General features: G+C 42.7%; 1 protein-coding gene across 2 annotated transcripts in view; it reads left to right on the top strand.

The window, feature by feature from the left end:
- The window catches only part of Fyco1 (FYVE and coiled-coil domain autophagy adaptor 1), an 80,484-nt gene that overhangs the window by 17,847 nt on the left and 44,917 nt on the right, over nucleotides 1-17,720 (top strand). For both annotated transcript variants that reach the window (XM_052725813.1, XM_052725820.1), the window contains exons 4-8: nucleotides 1,372-1,497; nucleotides 8,086-8,192; nucleotides 9,553-9,696; nucleotides 12,230-12,320; nucleotides 13,417-15,783. In XM_052725813.1, the coding sequence (XP_052581773.1) occupies nucleotides 1,372-1,497; nucleotides 8,086-8,192; nucleotides 9,553-9,696; nucleotides 12,230-12,320; nucleotides 13,417-15,783 (2,835 nt within the window). The remainder of the gene's footprint in view (nucleotides 1-1,371; nucleotides 1,498-8,085; nucleotides 8,193-9,552; nucleotides 9,697-12,229; nucleotides 12,321-13,416; nucleotides 15,784-17,720) is intronic.

The raw sequence follows: 17,720 nt of genomic DNA, 5'->3' as shown, positions 1-17,720 counted from the left end.
CCATCTTAAGGCAAGTCACAGGCCTGTCCAACAAAGCTCTTGACTGTAGGGTAGGGTAGTTACTTACACCCTTTGAGAACTTGTTGAACCCTGTAGTTTGGTGTCTCACCCTTACAGACACACTATATGAACATAAGCCAGGTATAAAGGCGGTTTCCAAGAGAGCAGACTCTGGAAGATCATCAAGGCCAATTTCAGAGCCTTGCTCAAGCATGGTTACTGTGTATATGGCTATTTATAAATCAGGGTTAGTCAAGCAAACATTCTTTTAACATTTTCATGGTGTAACTTTTGTGTCTGCTTAATTTGACTCAGACAACTCTGCTGATTTGGGAATCCCATACTTTTGAAATAGGCAGGAAATGACCTGCAATCATTTTACCACAGTTGTATGAGGCATTACTGTTCTCCTGGGTTTTGTTTTGTGTTACCTAGATTTGAAAATAGCACATTTGAATCTTGTTCCATAACCAGGGTGAAATTCTCTAAATGGTATAGAAAGATACCTACCATACTTTTTACAGTATCACATCCCACCAGAGAACATAGGTGAGAGAGCTGCTAGAAATAAAGACAGGCATGGAAGGACTTACCTTACGCCTCCAGCTGGTTCTTTGACACCAGGTGGTTATGAGGGTTTGCTTTGTTTGTTTGGATTTTTTGTTTTGTTTTGTTTTTTTTACCTTTTCCAGTTAAGCCCATTTTGGTTTTGAATTTGAAAGTACTCAATACTGACATTCATTTAAATTTTTCTTGTATTTTAACATAGTATTAACTCTTGAGAGTTGAGTAATGGATAAAATGTCATTACCTCAGTTCCCTAAGTTACGGCACAGTTAATACTCTGAATGTTGACATAAGACTCTTCACTTGAATTTCCTTATCACATTGGAGGTTTTCCACCAAACTATGGTAGTAACCCTTAAAATAAATCTCTTCTTCTTTTTTTCTTTTTATCACTTTCCTTTTATCATTCTTGCCTTCCTTTCTTCCTCCTTTCTACCTTCCTTCTTTCCTTTTTCTATCAGTCAGTCACTCTAGTTTGCTATACTAGAACTACAACTCAGGCTTTGTATATGCTAGGCAAGTACCAAGAGATAAATCTTTTATGATAACTATTATTCCTAAATCTTACTAGTTAATATGACCTTGAACTGGTATTTACTAGCCTCAGTTTCACATCTAAAAGTTTGTGAATTAAAACACTCTTGTTTTGAGATTAAGATACTCTGGTTTGCCAATAAATTAAAGTAAGAACAGCAAGAGGCCTCCCTCAGTGCCTGTCCCCAAGAAGCTAGTAATGTTTATTGTGTTAATGGAGTATGAACAACAGTGGGCTCAGACTTCCTCTCTGTTCCTTTCTTTGCTCAGTTTGATCAGAAGGAGAAGGCTAGCCTCCTGGGTAGCAAGAAGGACTATTGGGATTACTTCTGTGCGTGCCTAGCCAAGGTGAAGGGAGCAAATGATGGGATCCGATTTGTCAGGTCCATCTCTGAGGTAAGCCAAGTCATGAAGGGAAGGACCACCTGTCTTCCATTGGCCTGCCTAAAGTTTCTTTGTGAACACCTCTTCTGCAAATAGCTAGATATAGCATGAAGTCTATGGGTGACCAAGAACCCAAGAAATCCAGTCCAGGCACATTGGGCACCTATTATATGATTCAAGCTCATGGAAACTACCTGAATTTAGACTAAGCAGAAATGGTCAGGGTTCTAAATGTTACTTCCCAACTGGGCTATTCACACTGGAAAGTCTCTGTTCATGGCACTCTTTGGAAGTGTATAACACTGCCTCCCTCTTTAAAAAAAAATCATTTTCTTTAGTTGCTAGTTTGGGGGGCTTTGTTATGAATTATTCACATGTGGGAAAGGGTATCCCACTCGTGCTGGGAACCATGCTGGCATGCTGCGCAGATGCAGCGGCAGGCTGGGCAGATGCATGCCATGCAGGTATGGCGGTGGCAGCAGCCAGCAATTCACAACCCAGACGCTGTATGCACATGGAGAGTTTATTCTAATAGAGAGATGAAGAGAAAGATAGAAAAGAGAGAGACAGAGAGAAAGAGGGGATTCAAGGGGTGCACACCTTGTGGGAGGAAAAGCGAAAGAGAGAGAGAGAGAGCAAGGGGCAGAGTTTTTCCTTAAAAAGAGGCTTCTACATCAGGATGCAGGGCAGCCCCAAGGGGCAGGATTTCAAAGGGGCAGGATTTCAAAGGGGCAGGTCAGAATATTAACAGGCTTGCACAACAATTAGGTAAAGACATTGGCCATCATGCCTGATGACCAAAGTTTCATCCCTAGAACTCACATGGTTGAAAGAAAGAACAGACTCCTGCAGGTTAACCTCCCCACATGTGCCATGACATATACATGGCCTAGCATGCACACACACACACACACACACACACACACACTAAATGAATGAATAAATAAACAATAAACCAGAAAAATTTTTAGAGTTGCTAGGCTACTTTTCCAGCAGTTTGCTCAGGAAACTTACATTTGAAGTGAAGAGAGTAAGAATCTCAAGGATATTTCTTTTTTTTTTCTTTCTTCTTCTTCTTCTTCTTCTTTTTTTTTTTTTTTTTTTTTTTTTTTTTTTTTTTTTTTTTTTTTTTTGGTTTTTTGAAATAGGGTTTCTCTGTGTAGTTTTGGTGCCTATCCTGGATCTCTCTCTGTAGACCAGACTGGCCTCGAACTCACAGAGATCCACCTGGCTCTGCCTCCTGCGTGCTGGAATTAAAGGCGTGCACCACCACCGCCTGACTCAAGGATATTTCTTATCATGCAGAGTTGCTAAGTAACTTCTTATATCTGGTTGGGCCCTCATTCAGGAAGAGCTGAATGCCCTGGCTTTGACTTACTATAAACTTCTAAAAAAACACACAAACATATCATACCACCTACACACCCTTCTTCCTTTGTGGATCCTAATTTACAGTCCTGTCTTGAGATCTCTGTGCAGTTCCTTTAATCCATTTATCTTGGCTGCTTTGCACCAGAAGCCAGAAGGTCCTGTGTTGAAGCCCATAGCAGAGTCTGCTCAGCACACCATTTTGTGAGTGACTAAACCTCAGATGATTTCCCTCATACCTTTCTCCCATCTCCATCCCCAATGACTCTCTCCCTCTCTCATCACCCCAGTCAACCCAGAAGTGAAGCACACATACATGGGGAACAAGTGAACCCAAAATTTGAAGAAAGGTTAGAAAAGTTTGTGCATTTTGTCTCGTCAGCATCTCTGACAAGTATGGAATCACTTTAAAATCAGCACATAGGCTCTTTGGCTGGCCTCAAAGGCCACAGTGTTAGAGTGTGTTGGGTGTTCTAGCAATAGCGCTTCCAGGCATACCATGGTGTTTCTTCTTATAGATGGAAACAGTATTAAGAACACTAACATCAAAGACTCAGTGATTTCTACCAGCTGCATCCTCTGACTCTGGGCAAGTCAGGAAAGGTGGCAGTTCTGAAGTGTTTGTCCTGTGTATATCTTTAATGTCACTGTGGTGTGAGTTGGTCTTGTGAGATTGGTAAGAAACTCAAGTTCATGGTGTAGAGCAGTGTGTAATGATGTATCAGGAATCTGGAAAGGTTCCTGCTTCACTCCCTTCTCCCATTCTTCACCCACTGTACCAGCACTGAAGCCTTCAATTGTATGACTTTGGACAAGTAAAGTCTAACAGTAAGTTAGTCTTCATTCCTAGAATCATGAAGTGTTTTCTAAAACAGTCTACTTTTTAGCTGTTTTTCTCCTCTCCTCATAATGTATTCATACCTTTTGAGGCCATGCAAATAGACTTCAAAGAAGTTAAGGAAGCTGTGTGCCGACTTCTGGCTTGCTCCTCCAGGTTTTAGTGGCATTGTAGGTGATTTCCTGTGGGGCCCAGTTTCAACTGGGTTTCAACTATGGTTGAAAGCTCTGTTCTTTGTCTTGGAATGTCACTAGGTGGGAAAACTTCTATTCAGTTACCCTAGTACTCGGGTGTTCTTTGGGTCTTCAAGTGTGACTAGAATTTAATGGTTCATAGCATTTCTAGGAATCCTCAGGGCCTTTTGGAAAGGAGTTAGCCATTTGGGCTAATGTATGTGAGCATGCTAGTAAGCCACTTCTAGAGGCTCAAAATGAGCTCTTCTGGGACTGTGTTTCCCTGAAGCATGTGGAGGCAAGCTTTGCTCTAGGCTCATGGCCCAGTAGTCTGGTTTAAAGCAGAGGCAGCCCATGTTCCTTGCAGGTCTCCTGTCCTGTGCTGCTGTTGTGTGCCTTTTTAATGTGATGTATATGGGATGCTAAGAAAACCGGGAATTGAGTAGTGAAAGCTGACCTATGATCTAAAACACTTTTTTTTTTTTTTTTAAATTACAGACTGTATGGCCTATGGCTTCTCCTAGTCCCCCCCCCCCCCCCCCCCCCCCCCCCCGCTATATAGCCTCCCTGGTTCTGTGGGTTGTAGTCTGATTATTCTTTGCTTTATATCTAGTATCCACTTATGAGTGAGTACATACCATGTTTGTCCTTCTGGGTTTGGGTTACCTCACTTAGGATGGTATTTTCTAGTTCCATCCATTTGCCTGCAAATTTCATGATATCATTGTTTTTCTCTGCTGTGTAATAAATACTCCATTGTGTATATGTACCACATTTTTTCAATCCATTCTTCAGTTGATGGGCATCTAGGTTGCTTCCAGGTTCTGGCTATTATGAATAGTGCTGCTATGAACATAGTTGAGCATGTATCTTTGTGGTATGATTGAGCATTCCTTGGGTATATGCCCAAGAGTGGTATGGCTGGGTCTTGAGGTAGATCGATTCCCAATTTTCTGAGAAACCGCCATACTGATTTCCACAGTGGTTGTACAAGTTTGCATTCCTGCCAACAGTGGAGGAGTGTTCCCTTTCCTCCGCATCCTCTCCAACATAGGCTGTCATTAGTGTTTTTGATCATGGCCATTCTGACAGGTGTAAGGTGGTATCTCAGAGTCATTTTGATTTGCATTTCTCTGATGATTAAGGATGTTGAGCATTTCTTTACATGTCTTTCAGCCATTTGTGATTCTTCTTTTGAGAATTCTCTGTTTAGCTCTTTAGCCCATTTTTTAATTGGATTGTTCAGTATTTTGATGTCTAGTTTCTTGAGTTCTTTATATACTTTGGAGATCAGTCCTCTGTCAGATGTGGGGTTGGTGAAGGTCTTTTTCCATTCTGTTGGCTGTCCTTTTGTCTTATTGACCGTGTCTTTTACCCTACAAAAACTTCTCAGTTTCAAGAGGTCCCATTTATTAATTGTTGTGCTCAGTGTCTGTGCTGCTGGTGTTATATTTAGGGAGTGGTCTCCTGTTCCAGTGCATTCAAGAGTACTTCCTACTTTCTCTTCTATTAAGTTTAGTGTAACTGGATTTATGTTAAGGTCTTTGATCCACTTGGACTTGAGTTTTGTGCACGGTGACAGATATGGATCTATTTGTAATCTTTTACATATTGACATCCAGTTATGCCAGCACCATTTGTTGAAGATACTTTCTTTTTTCCACTGTATAGTTTTGGCTTCTTTGTTAAAAATCAGGTGTTCATATGAGTGTGGATTAATGTCAGGGTCTTCAATTCGATTCCATTGGTCTGTATGTCAGTTTTTATGCCAGTACCAAGCTGTTTTTTATTACTATAGCTCTATAGTAGAGCTTGAGGTCAGGGATGGTTATGCCTCCAGAGGTTGCTTTATTATACAGGATTCTTTTAGCTATCCTGGGTCTTTTGTTTTCCCATATGAAGTTGAGTATTTTTCTTTCCAAGTCTGTGAGGAATTGTGTTGGGATTTTGATGGGGATTGCATTGAATCTGTAGATTGCTTTTGGTAAGATTGCCATTTTTACTATGTTAATCCTACCTATCCATGAGCGTGGGAGATCCTTCCATTTTCTGATATCTTCTTCAATTTCTTTCTTTAGAGATTTAAAGTTCTTATCAAACAGGTCCTTCACTTGTTTAGTTAGTGTTATCCCGAGGTATTTTATATTATTTGTGGCTATTGTAAAGGGTAATGCTAAAACATTTTTAAAGGAGATATGTAGTTACTTTCATTTGTAGTACAAAGGAAAAATTTCTTTTCCTGAAAGACATTTACAAATCCCTTTGAAGTATACAGCTAGCTCCCTTTATATATTATCATTTGTTCAGCTAATGAGCTCAAGTGTTACCATTTAAGAAGTTTTACTGTCATGTAGGAGGAATAAGGACTTGCTCCTGCTCTTAGAGCTTACAGACAAGAGTGGTTTTGGGGGGGCTGGAAAGATGGCTCAGATGGTTGAGAGCATTGGCTGCTCTTCCAGAGGACCCGGGTTCGATAACCAGCACCCACATGGCAGCTCACAACTGTCTATGACTCCAGTTCCAGGCCTTCTGACACCCTCACACAGTCATACATGCATGTGAAATACCAATGAACATAAAATAAAAATAAATTATATAAAAAAAGAGTGGTTTTGTGGGCAAAGGTCTGATTAAATTCCACTATTACTCCAGTTTTAGGGTATGTGGATGAGTACCTTGCCTAGCTTTTCTTGGCTGCTCAGATGTCCCTGTTGTCCTCACTGAGCACTTTGTTCTCACCTCATTCATCAGAGGAGAAAGTGTTTGTGCATCTCTTGAGATAACTATTTGTAAGCATGCTTTATATATATATATGTAAGTAGTGCTTTATATCAAATCAGTCTTCTGCCCACCTCCATTTCAACCCTTGTGACTATGCATGGAGAAATGTCTTATGGCTTCCATAGTTCATGAGGTTTCACGTCTTTTAAAATCACCGTGTATTATATTATTTCTGTGAGTCATCAGTAAGAATGACTCAAAATAAGAAATATCTGAGTTAAAGGTGTGAACTGCTATTGGAATGTTTACAGCATAATTGGTGCCTTGGTGGCATGCCACTTACTTCCTGTCTCATTCCAGGGCATCTTAATAGTAAGACTCTTTTTTGACAAAACTACTGTCATCCCTCTCCTACCACATTCTGACCTTTAAGGGGGTAAGAGAGTGTTGGCCCTGCCTTCTCTACTCAGATCCAGAGCTTGTGCCAGTAGATACCTAGGGTAGATTCAGTGTGTTTTGAATGCCTGACTGCTTCTGGGACTAATATATTAAGATTATGAATCTTAATTTTCAAACCAGTCTCAAGTGTCCTCTATTGCAGTTCCCTTTAATCCACTTGTCTTGACTGCCATGTGCCCACAGCTAGTAGGGCCCTGTATTGCAGCCTCATTACAGAGTCTACCCAGCTTACTGTAAGTATGCTGTAAATGACTAAACCTCAGATGGATCCCTTTATGCTTTTAAATAGTTTTGTCATCATCATTATTGTAGAGTTGTAGACACCTGGGCTTTTCTATGACATTTACTTCCAGGTGACAAGATTTCCTGAAAAGCCCGATTCTCATCCATAGCACATTGACTAAATGCAATGAGTTGGCTTATCTGAAAAGAAACCAGCCCAATTAGGAAAGCATGAACAGATACATGGGGGTTTGATGGTTTTATGGAGACAAAGGAGACTGTTATACATCTTGCAAAACCTTTGCACAGCTCCACTTACACAACTCCACTCTTTCTACTCTTCCCCTTCCTACACATGTTCTAACAAAGCCACTGAGGCCTCTCTCTACCCACTAGTACCTTGGGCCCAGCACCAACCAAGTTTACTATCCCTTCTTCCTATAGCTTCTATGTGAGAAGCCATTCAGTTACCTCCAGGTTTCACACCTTACTCCAAATTAAATCAAGGAGTTTCCTGTCTGACTCAGAGATTCTAGTAGGAAGAAGAGCAAGGGTGACTCCATTCAGTGTACAGGTGTTTGATTCTCATTCATATATCTTTCTTCTCATGTTTGCAGAGGGTTCTCAGATAGAGGCCTGAGATAAGCCCACCCACTTCAGGTTTCACCCTAGAGTGACAGTGCCAGATGTTTTGTGTCCTTTGATGGGGATAAGGGCTGCCAGTGTCAGAGTAGGGTCGGATGGCATGTTCTGTCCTATACGTGGCCTTTGCTAATCCTCCATGAGGCAGGTGTTTATCTCAATGTAATTTGTTTTCAGCTCCGAACATCTCTGGGAAAAGGCAGAGCTTTCATTCGCTACTCTTTGGTGCACCAGAGGTTGGCAGACACTTTGCAGCAGTGCTTCATGAACACTAAAGTGACCAGGTAATTGCAAGACTGTGCTGGGCTTAATCCCATACCACCGATGAACAGAAATTATATCAGCCAAACCAGAATGTCAGTGGCAGGTGCCTTCAGTTTCTTTTACAGCCATTATTCATTGTACTTCCTACCAGTCTTTGAGCATGTAGGGTAAATATGGTAAAGAGGGGGAAACACTGCTTTTCTCTAGTTCTCTCATGTGCTCAACTGTGATACTAGAGCTGAGCCAGATCTCTTAACTCCTGATGCCATGTCTTTCCCTGATGAGTGGTGGCTCATTGGAGCCAGTGTTCCTTTGCTTCCCAGAAGAATTGCCTGTGTGGTTCTCCTTTACTCAGCCTGGGTCCCCACCTGCCACAGAGCCAGTTCCCATCAGCAAGCATATCATGGCTCCTTGGAGACTGAAGGGCAACTGCTATGAATCCAGGTTGCCCATATGTCAGCCTTTGTATCTCGTAAATGCTACAGCCTCACCAGGAAACAGGGAAGGAGAGAGGCGGGCCTGAGTGAGTGAAGGTAAGGGAGCATCAGATTAGGAGCTGCAGATCTGGGGCCCACTAGCTGAACTTCATTGGATTGCCCAGCATTCTTTTTCTATTTCTGCTCTGCCTTTCCCTAGGTATTTGAGTTAATGAAAGAAAGGACTTTTGAAATAAAAAATAACGGGCAGATGTTTATTTTTATTTTGTTACTTTTAAGGCTGATTCACATTCTTACACATGTGACAAGCTTATGAGTTAAAAACATTTGCACATTTGATTTGAAGAGTGTATTGTTGTAGGTATTTGGTAAAGACTGCAGTAAGCAGTTCAGCATCACAGACCACAAATATGAGCCAAGTAATTCTTTAAATCCATTAGTACTATCTTTTTAACTTCTTATTGCTTCATGTGAAATGGATAAACCATATTAACAGTGTGTATATAACATTTCTGGATAGACATTTGTTCCTTGACTTTTAATGTCTGAACAGGAGTTAAAAGTGAGCCCAGTGTGTCTTATTGGATTCTGTGAAAGGAATAAAAGCTGAGGTTATCGTCTCCAAAGGAACTGCCCTGTCTCCTACAGTTGCCCTTTCTTGGCAAGTCACTAAGATTTAAGTATCTCAAATTCTTTGGAGGAAAAGAGATATTATATAAATAATAAACATCCAGATCATTGCAACAGTTTCTTTGAAGCAAAGAAAGCTTATTTGAGAACCCATGGTCCAGCAGTGAAAGATAAAATGGTTTGCTTATTTTTTGATTTAGTAACATGAGTTACTGGATTTGATGAGGTAGAACCACACAGGACAGTCTTGAGTAGATTCATTCTTTGCTTATTCTTGTTTCTCCTCAATTCACATGGTGTATGTTTTCTGCAGTGACTGGTATTATGTAAGAAGCCCCTTTCTGAAGCCAAAGCTGAGCTCTGACATCGTGGGACAACTATATGAGCTGACTGAGGTTCAGTTTGATCTAGCATCAAGGGGCTATGACCTGGATGCCGCCTGGCCGACATTTGCCAGGTACTTTGGGAAATTGCTTTTTTTTTAAAGTAAAGGAAAGAGATGTTCAATGTTTTGAAGACAGCTACCCATCTGCCTAGCCATTTTGCTTGCTCAGGAAATTACATATAGCTTCACAATTATTTTTTTCTGCCTTCCCCATTTATTTATTCATTTATCTCAGTATTAACTCTGGTGAGGGGGTTGTTGATGGTGGGTTTTTGTTTTTGTTTTGGGGGGATTGTTTTGTTGTTGTTTGGTAGATTACATTCTGCAGTTATTTATGACCTTAACTTACCCATATTTGTCTGGTGGGAGACCTTTCGGGCTAATACTTGTAGGGTTTCTTTCTTCTATATGATACATTCTTTTTTTTAAGAAATAAAATACTGTAGATCTAACTAAGGCTCCACCTTTGTGCTGTCTTTTTCCTTCTTCCTTTCCAGAAGTAAACACAGCACCATGGTTGAGGCATGTCAATAGCAAGACTTTATTTTCACTATATGTATATGTAACCATAAATGCTTTATGATAATGTTATATGCATTTTCAAAATGTTATGCACAATGAATCATGAAAAAGCTATTATTTCATACTTGCCTTTTTCATTTAATATTGTTTAGTTTTACTTGTGTTTACACTTGTGGTTCTATGACTGTAGGATAGAAGCAAACCATAGCACTAAGTGAAGCAACTTTGCCCATCTCTTTTTGTATTCTATGACAGATTTCATGCAGGAGTAGTTGTGATACAGACTATTTATTTCACAAGCTCAAAATATTTAGAACATCCACAGTGTAGAATATTCTACTGCATGAGTAACCATAACCAGGTGTGACACCCTCTGGTGGAGTTAGGCTTATTCCACCTTTCCACAGTGATAATGTACCAAGAGTTTCCTTCCTCCATCCTCACACTACACACACATGTGTGGTTGTGCGGCACTCTTGGCTAAGGTCCTTGCTAGGTTGAGAGGACTAATAGGTTTGACAGTTCAATAACTATAGGTTGATTCTGGTAGGGTAAAAGTGAGATTAGATCACAATGTTCCTGTGAATTGAGAGTTATCTTATAAGCCTCTATATTTCAGACCCACAACATCCAGTAGAACTTTATTCAGTAAAGGAGACTTTGTATATAGTTGCCCTGTCCAGTATGTCCACATGAACTGCAATCATGCCTTTAGCCACATTGTAGATGAACCTCTCAGAACAGTGGGACTTTTTCTAAAAACTAGGTTGAATGTTGCTTTTTTCCTCATTGGCAAATAGTCTGTGACAGGCACCTAAAACTCAAAGAAATAACCAAAAATTGGAAAATGTATCTACTTGGGATTTTTTTTTTTTCGGACAGTGGGAGAAAGCATTTAGATTCAGTTGTTTATATGTGTGTATATGTGAGTGCATGCGTGTGTGTATGTGCATGTGCATAGATGTCAGAAGAGGGCACCACTCTATTATTCTATTCTTTTGAGGCAAGGTATCTCCCTGAAACTGAGACTCAAGTTTTCTCCTCTAAGCTAGAAGCCAGAAAACCCCAGTGATCCCCCTGTCTTCACCTCCCTTGGAGATGGGATTTCAAGGGTATCTGGGACACCTGGTTAGTTACATAGGTGCTGGAATGCAAAAGCCAGCACAACAAGCATTCTTAACTGCTGGGCCGTCTCTAACCCCACACCATGATGTTTAAACTACAGCAATGGAGTACCTGCCACAAGCCCAGGGAGATCTGCTCTTGGAGAGAAGTGTTATGTTTTCCTCTTTATGCTCCATCAAGGAAAGAGTACTCCTGCATTCATTCATTGTTTACTGTAATGCAAAACCCGAAGCAGACTAACTTTATAAATAAAAGACATTTCTAGTCTGAGGACATGGCTCAGCAATTAAGAATGCTTCCTGCTTTTCCAGAAGACCCACATTCAAATCCCAGAACCCATATCAGGCAGCTCACAACCACTCCAGCTTCAAAGAATATGGTATCCTCCTCTGGCCTCCCCCTGACACACATACCACACATAAAAATAAATCGTCAAATTTAAAGAAAGAGTCTGAAAGTCTTCCTTTTAGGAGGAAAAAAAAAAAAAAGAGGGTGGCTTGTTTAGTTCACAGTTTTAGAGGCTGAAGGCCTGATGGCCCAGGCTCTGGCAAGGGATCCCCTTGACTATCATTTTAGAGCATGTGGAGAGGAGATGGGGTGTATTTTATGCAGAAGTAAGAGATCACACACATGTCCCAAATAGTAAGGCAGAGGTTAGAGTACCATAGTGCCTTCAAACAGCATATCCCCAGTTGATCTAAAGGCTTATATTGGCCACACTTTTTAAAGGTTCCACCATTTCTCAGTACCACCATTCTAAGGACCAACATATGAACCCTTTAGTAGACATACTCAAATGATATACAGACCATATCCTACTGCCCCTGGTTGCCTAGTAACTGTCAGCACCACTGCCTCTGTGTGTGTGTGTGTGTGTGTGTGTGTGTGTGTGTGTGTGTGTATACTTGAGTTTGTTTTCTCATCTGAATACAAGTGTGTCTGTTCTGTGGCCCCACAGGAGGACACTGGCCACCAGCTCTTCTGCTTACATGTGGAAACCCCCCAGCCGAAGCTCCAGCATGAGCAGTTTAGTGAGCAACTACTTGCAGGTAATGTCAGGAAGGCTGGAGTTAGCAGACTGTTAGGGTGACCAGGGTATGTCTTTTCCCTAGCAATTCAAGGATAATCCTTTCAAATACTTGTTGTTCTAAGCAGAGTGATATAACCCCTCAAACTATATCCTCTATGCCCTGGAATTTAGATTTTTACAGTCAGATAAAATTTAGATCCTTTTAAAACTGAACTCTTAAAATATTTTTTAAAGTATCTTACAAGATAGAGGTTAGAACTGAGGTTAGAATTGACCCTGCCACCTACCAGCATCCAACTAAGGGGAAATTACTTAGAAGCTTCAACACTTTCTTCTTAAGAGGAGGTAATGAAATCATCCTGGTCCTAAGTGGAGGAGCAAGTGAAAGGGTGCTTAAGAACAAGGGATCAGGAAGTACTAAAAATGTGAACCTATTATAACTGTATAATAGAAATTTATTTGCAGTACAAAAATGCTCATTATGTATAAAGAGCATTCAAAATAGAAAAGATGAGCTGGGCATGGTGGTGCATGCCTTTAATCACAGCACTCAGGAGGCAGAGGCAGGCAGATCTCTATGAGGCCTGCCTGGTCTACATATTGAGTTCCAGGACAGCCAGGGCTGTTACACAGAGAAACACTGTCTCTAAAAACCGATAGATAGATAGATAGATAGATAGATAGATAGATAGATAGATAGATAGATAGATAGATAGATAGATAGAAAGATAGATAGATAAGACTACTCTTTGACCTTTTTGTGATTTTTGTCATGCAATGGTGCTATTGGTATAATACAGTGGGTTAACCATAATTTCAGTGTAACTGAGTTTAGATTTTCTAAGAACCAATGTCCTTTAAACTCATAAAGCTGATGGAGGCTGGACGGAGATGTGAGTCTGCTTATCAGTGGGGTTTGTGGAACCCTGAATGTGCTCAGACCTTGTGGCAGATGCTTTGAATGTAAGAGTTCTAGTCTTTGGAATGGCTCTAAAAGCTTGCCTTAGGTTAGGTAATCCCTTTGTTTTTACTTCTATTTTCATCAAATAAAAAAACTTACCAAATAGTTGGGCAGCTTCATTCTAAAAAGCCTCCTGTCCTTTACTTCCCCTTAGACTCAAGAGATGGCCTCCAGTTTTGACCTAAACAGTTCTCTAAACAATGAAGCACTAGAAGGTTTTGATGAGATGCGACTGGAGCTGGACCAGTTGGAGGTTCGGGAGAAACAGCTACAAGACCATGTACAGCAGCTAGACAGGGAGAACCAAGCACTTCGAGTGATGATCAGCAGGCAAGGGGAACAGCTTCAGGTAGAAAAGGAGAAGGGGTACCCTACAGTGGAGGATAGCATTGGCCTCCTGGGCCTGGTGGTAGAGCTCCGGAAGCAGGGGGAGGTCACCATGGCTACAGTGAAGAAGCTACAGAAATGTCTGCAGGCCTCGGAGCTGAATGTAGACAAGAAAGAGAACAGCCACTTAGCCCTGCAGCTTGAGACCATGGCACAGGAACTTGAGGCTATGAGAAACTCTCTGGGTAGGAATAACCAGCTTCTAGCCAGCCTTTCAGATTGCCTAGCCAGGACTGAGAAAGCAGCAAATCCAGCTCTGGACACAAAGTTTCTTCAAGAGCCAGTTCCTGCCGACATGGCCCTGAAGTTCCAGGAACTGAAGGGAAAACTTGAAGCCCTAGAAGGAGAAAACACCAAGGCCCAGGAACTAAATAGGCAGCAGAATATCAAGCTAGAGCAGCTGGCCAAGGAACTACAGCTGAAGGAGGAGGCCCGGGCTGGCCTAGAGCACTTAGTGAAGGATGTGGCCCCACTTCAGGAAGAGCTAGCTGGGAAGAAGCAAGAGTCAGCTCAGCTCCGACGACAGCTACAGGAATCCCTGGGCCACTTGAGCTCTGTGGAGGAGGAGCTGGCAGAAGCCAGGCAGCAAGAAAAGCAGCATCGAGAAGAAAAGCAGCTGCTGGAACAGGAGGCCAAGTCTCTGACATGGCACCTGCAACTTCTAGAGACCCAATTAGCACAGGTGAGTCAGCTTGTGAGCGACCTGGAGGAGCAGAAGAAGCACCTTATGCAGGACAGAGACCATCTCAGCCAGAAAGTGGGCACACTGGAGCAGCTAGCTGAGGTGCATGGGGCCAACAAGAATAGGGAGGCTCTGGTCTCCCTAAGCTCTGTCCCACCACAGACTGGGGAGATGCCAGAAGAGGGGCAGCAATACCTCCAGGAAGAACAGCTAAAAACTTGCACAGTGCCAGGGGGAGATCAGGAGGAATTGCAAAAGGTCAACCAGGAGCTACAGAAGGAGCTGCAGAACATGGCTGTGCGCAACCAGCTCCTAGAAGGAAAACTTCAAGCCTTGCAAACAGATTACAAGGCACTGCAGCAGCGAGAGACAGCCATCCAGGGCTCCTTAGCCTCCCTGGAAGCTGAGCAAGCCAGCATCCGGCACCTGGGAGACCAAATGGAAGCAAGCCTCTTGGCTGTGAGGAAAGCCAAAGAGACTATGAAGGCCCAGGTGGCAGAGAAGGAGGCTGCCCTGCAGAGTAAGGAGGGTGAGTGCCGGCGGCTGCAGGAAGAGGCAGATCAGTGCCGGCTTCGAACAGAGGCCCAGGACCAGGAGCTCAGGGCTCTTGAGAACCAGTGCCAGCAGCAGATTCAACTGATTGAGGCCCTCTCTGCAGAAAAAGGCCACCAGGGACTCAGCCTACCACAACTCAACACAGCCCAACTGGCCCTGTCTCAAGCACAGCTAGAAGTTCACCAGGGGGAGGCCCAGCGGTTACAGAATGAGGTGGTGGACCTCCAGGCCAAGCTCCAAGTGGCCTTAGGTGACCGAGACAAGTTACAGAGCCAGCTGGGTGTGGCTGAGGCAGTCCTGATGGAGCACAAGACCCTGGTGCAACAACTGAAAGAGCAGAATGAAGCCCTCAACAGGGCCCATGTTCAGGAACTGCTACAGTGCTCAGAGCGAGAAGGGATACTGCAGGAGGAGCGCATCTACAAGGCCCAGAAGCAGGAGCAAGAGCTACGAGCCCTGCAGGCAGAGCTGTCACGGGTGAGGTGCAGCTCTGAGGGAGCCCACCTGGAGCATGCAGAGCTACAGGACCAGCTGCACCGAGCCAACACAGACACAGCTGAGCTTGGCATACAGGTCTGTGCCCTGACAGCCGAAAAGGATCGGATGGAGGGGGCCCTGGCCAGCTTGACCCAGGAGCTCCAGGACTCCAAAGAGGCAGCACTACGGGAACAAAAGGGCTTGGAGCTTCAAGTGATGGGACTACAGCAAGAGAAGGAGAGCTTGCAGGAAAAGCTAAAGGCAGCTGAGGAGGCAGCTAGTTCATTCTCTGGTCTACAGGCACAGCTGGCTCAGGCTGAGCAGCTGACTCAGAGCCTCCAAGAAGCTGCACACCAGGAGCGAGATGCCCTCAAGTTCCAGTTAAGTGCTGAGATCATGGACCACCAGAACAGATTGAAGGTAAGCCCAGCTTTAGCCATCTCTCAAGGTATACCTGGTGGCTCCACAATTAGATGGCCCTGCAGCAAGAAAAAGGTGAAGACCAGAGAATGTCCTGGTTCCATTCAACTTTGGTAGCTCACATTTCTTTGCAGAAACACATCAGGCAGAGCATTGGAGAGTAATAACTTCACTTAGGAGCCTCCACTTTGGCCATGGCAGATGTTGACCCACACAGAACTTTTTTAAAATTTGTAGCCAACATTGACAGAACAGATGTATACAAATTCAGTTTTGTGACTTTGTTTGAATTCTCAGCAGATCTAATACCCCATTTCCATATCTCCACAAGGTAGCAGGCAGCAACAGCTCAAAGAGTGCACACACCCTTCTGCTGCTTCCCCTTTTGTGTGTTTGTGTATAGCCCCTTCCACACATAAGTTTCAGCCTCTAGCCCTGCCTTATCTTTTGGAGCCCATCCTTGATAGGGTCACCAGTCTATGACATCTTGAGTCCTGACTCTAGTCCTTACTAAATAATCAGCTTCTGTGGATCCTATTCTGATGGCTGACAGGGTGTATGGAACTGGTTCAGTTTAGAAAAACAAGGCCCTTAAAGCAGACAAATCTGAGACCCAGTAGACCATGAGTCTTTGATACTGCATGAAGAAAAGGGGCTAAAAAATGGTAGATAAGAACATGGACAAGTAGCCACAGTACTTTGATTTCCAGTATGTATCCTAGTGAGCCTGTACCTAGGCCTCTGTGCTCTCAGGCCACTCTGCACTCTTTCCTGCCCTTTCCTAAGAGTGCCCTCCCCACCCCATGAAGCCCCATGAGGCTCATGGGCCACTTTTTTCCCTTGCAGAAAGTAATTCTGTTTGAGGAACAAGGTGAGACTCTTTCCCTTGTAAACTTGCAAGTATTTTGTTACCAGTAGAGAAGAAGCTTGTTGAAGAGCCACTTTGGGAAACAGTGCAGTTGTGTTTCTGGAAACCATTTGGGTGATAAAGGTGAAGGAATCTCAGAGTAAGAACCTCTCTCTTATGATGCTGTAGGTGGAAGTTTCTCTACCACTTGCCTGTTCCCAAATACCCGGCAGCTGCTTCTTAAATAATTGACTCTGAGGCTTATTATTATTCATAAATGCTGGGCCAGTAGCTCAGGATTATTACTATCTGTCTCTTACACTTAAGTTAACCCTTAATTCTTATCTATATGTAACCACGTGGCTTGGTACCTTTTCTCAGTGTGACATTCTCATCTTGCTTCTTCTGTGTCTGGCTAGTGACTCCTGACTCTGCCCTTCCTCCTCCCAGAATTAGACTCCTAGTCTGGTCACCCCAACTATACTTCCTGCCTGGCTAATGGCCAAACAATGTTTTATTAAAGCAGTTTGAGTGACAAGTCTTTACAGTGTACAAGAGCATTATCCCACAGCATTTCCCCTTTTTTGTCTAATTAAAAAGGAAAGTTTTAACCTTAATATAACAAAAACAAAAACAAAAACAGTTAAGTAAGAATTATAGTAACAATATCCAGTCCATTTTCATTTGACAAAATTCAAGAAAGTACTTAATTACCTTTCTTATCTTGGTGAGCCTAAAGTTTTGTATCTAATTTACTTTCTATTATAACTAAGGAAAACAATAGTTATAACTATTTAGTCCTCAACTCCATCAAAGACCCCAGAAGGATGTAATGTTATCTAGTGACAGGGACATCTGCCTGGACAGTCACCCAAAGTTTCTCTGTAACATTGGGGCATCCATTTTCAGACTACAGGCCTAGCCTTATCTTTGAAGCAGGATTTTTGAAGGACTGTCCCACCTTGTCTTGGCAAAGTTCTGCAGTCCTTTCTTTTGTGCCCTGCTTGTCCAGTTTGTACAGCATGCTGTCAGCAGTTGAGGCAAGGGCACTTTCTTTGCCTACATGACTAGCTTTCGCCATAAAGAAAAC

This window comes from Peromyscus californicus, unplaced genomic scaffold (genome assembly GCF_007827085.1).
Source record: "Peromyscus californicus insignis strain IS unplaced genomic scaffold, ASM782708v3 Scaffold_11__1_contigs__length_118956290, whole genome shotgun sequence".
NCBI lineage: Eukaryota > Metazoa > Chordata > Mammalia > Rodentia > Cricetidae > Peromyscus > Peromyscus californicus.
Note: the sequence above shows the minus strand (reverse complement) of the source record. Positions and strands in the feature narration are given on the sequence as shown.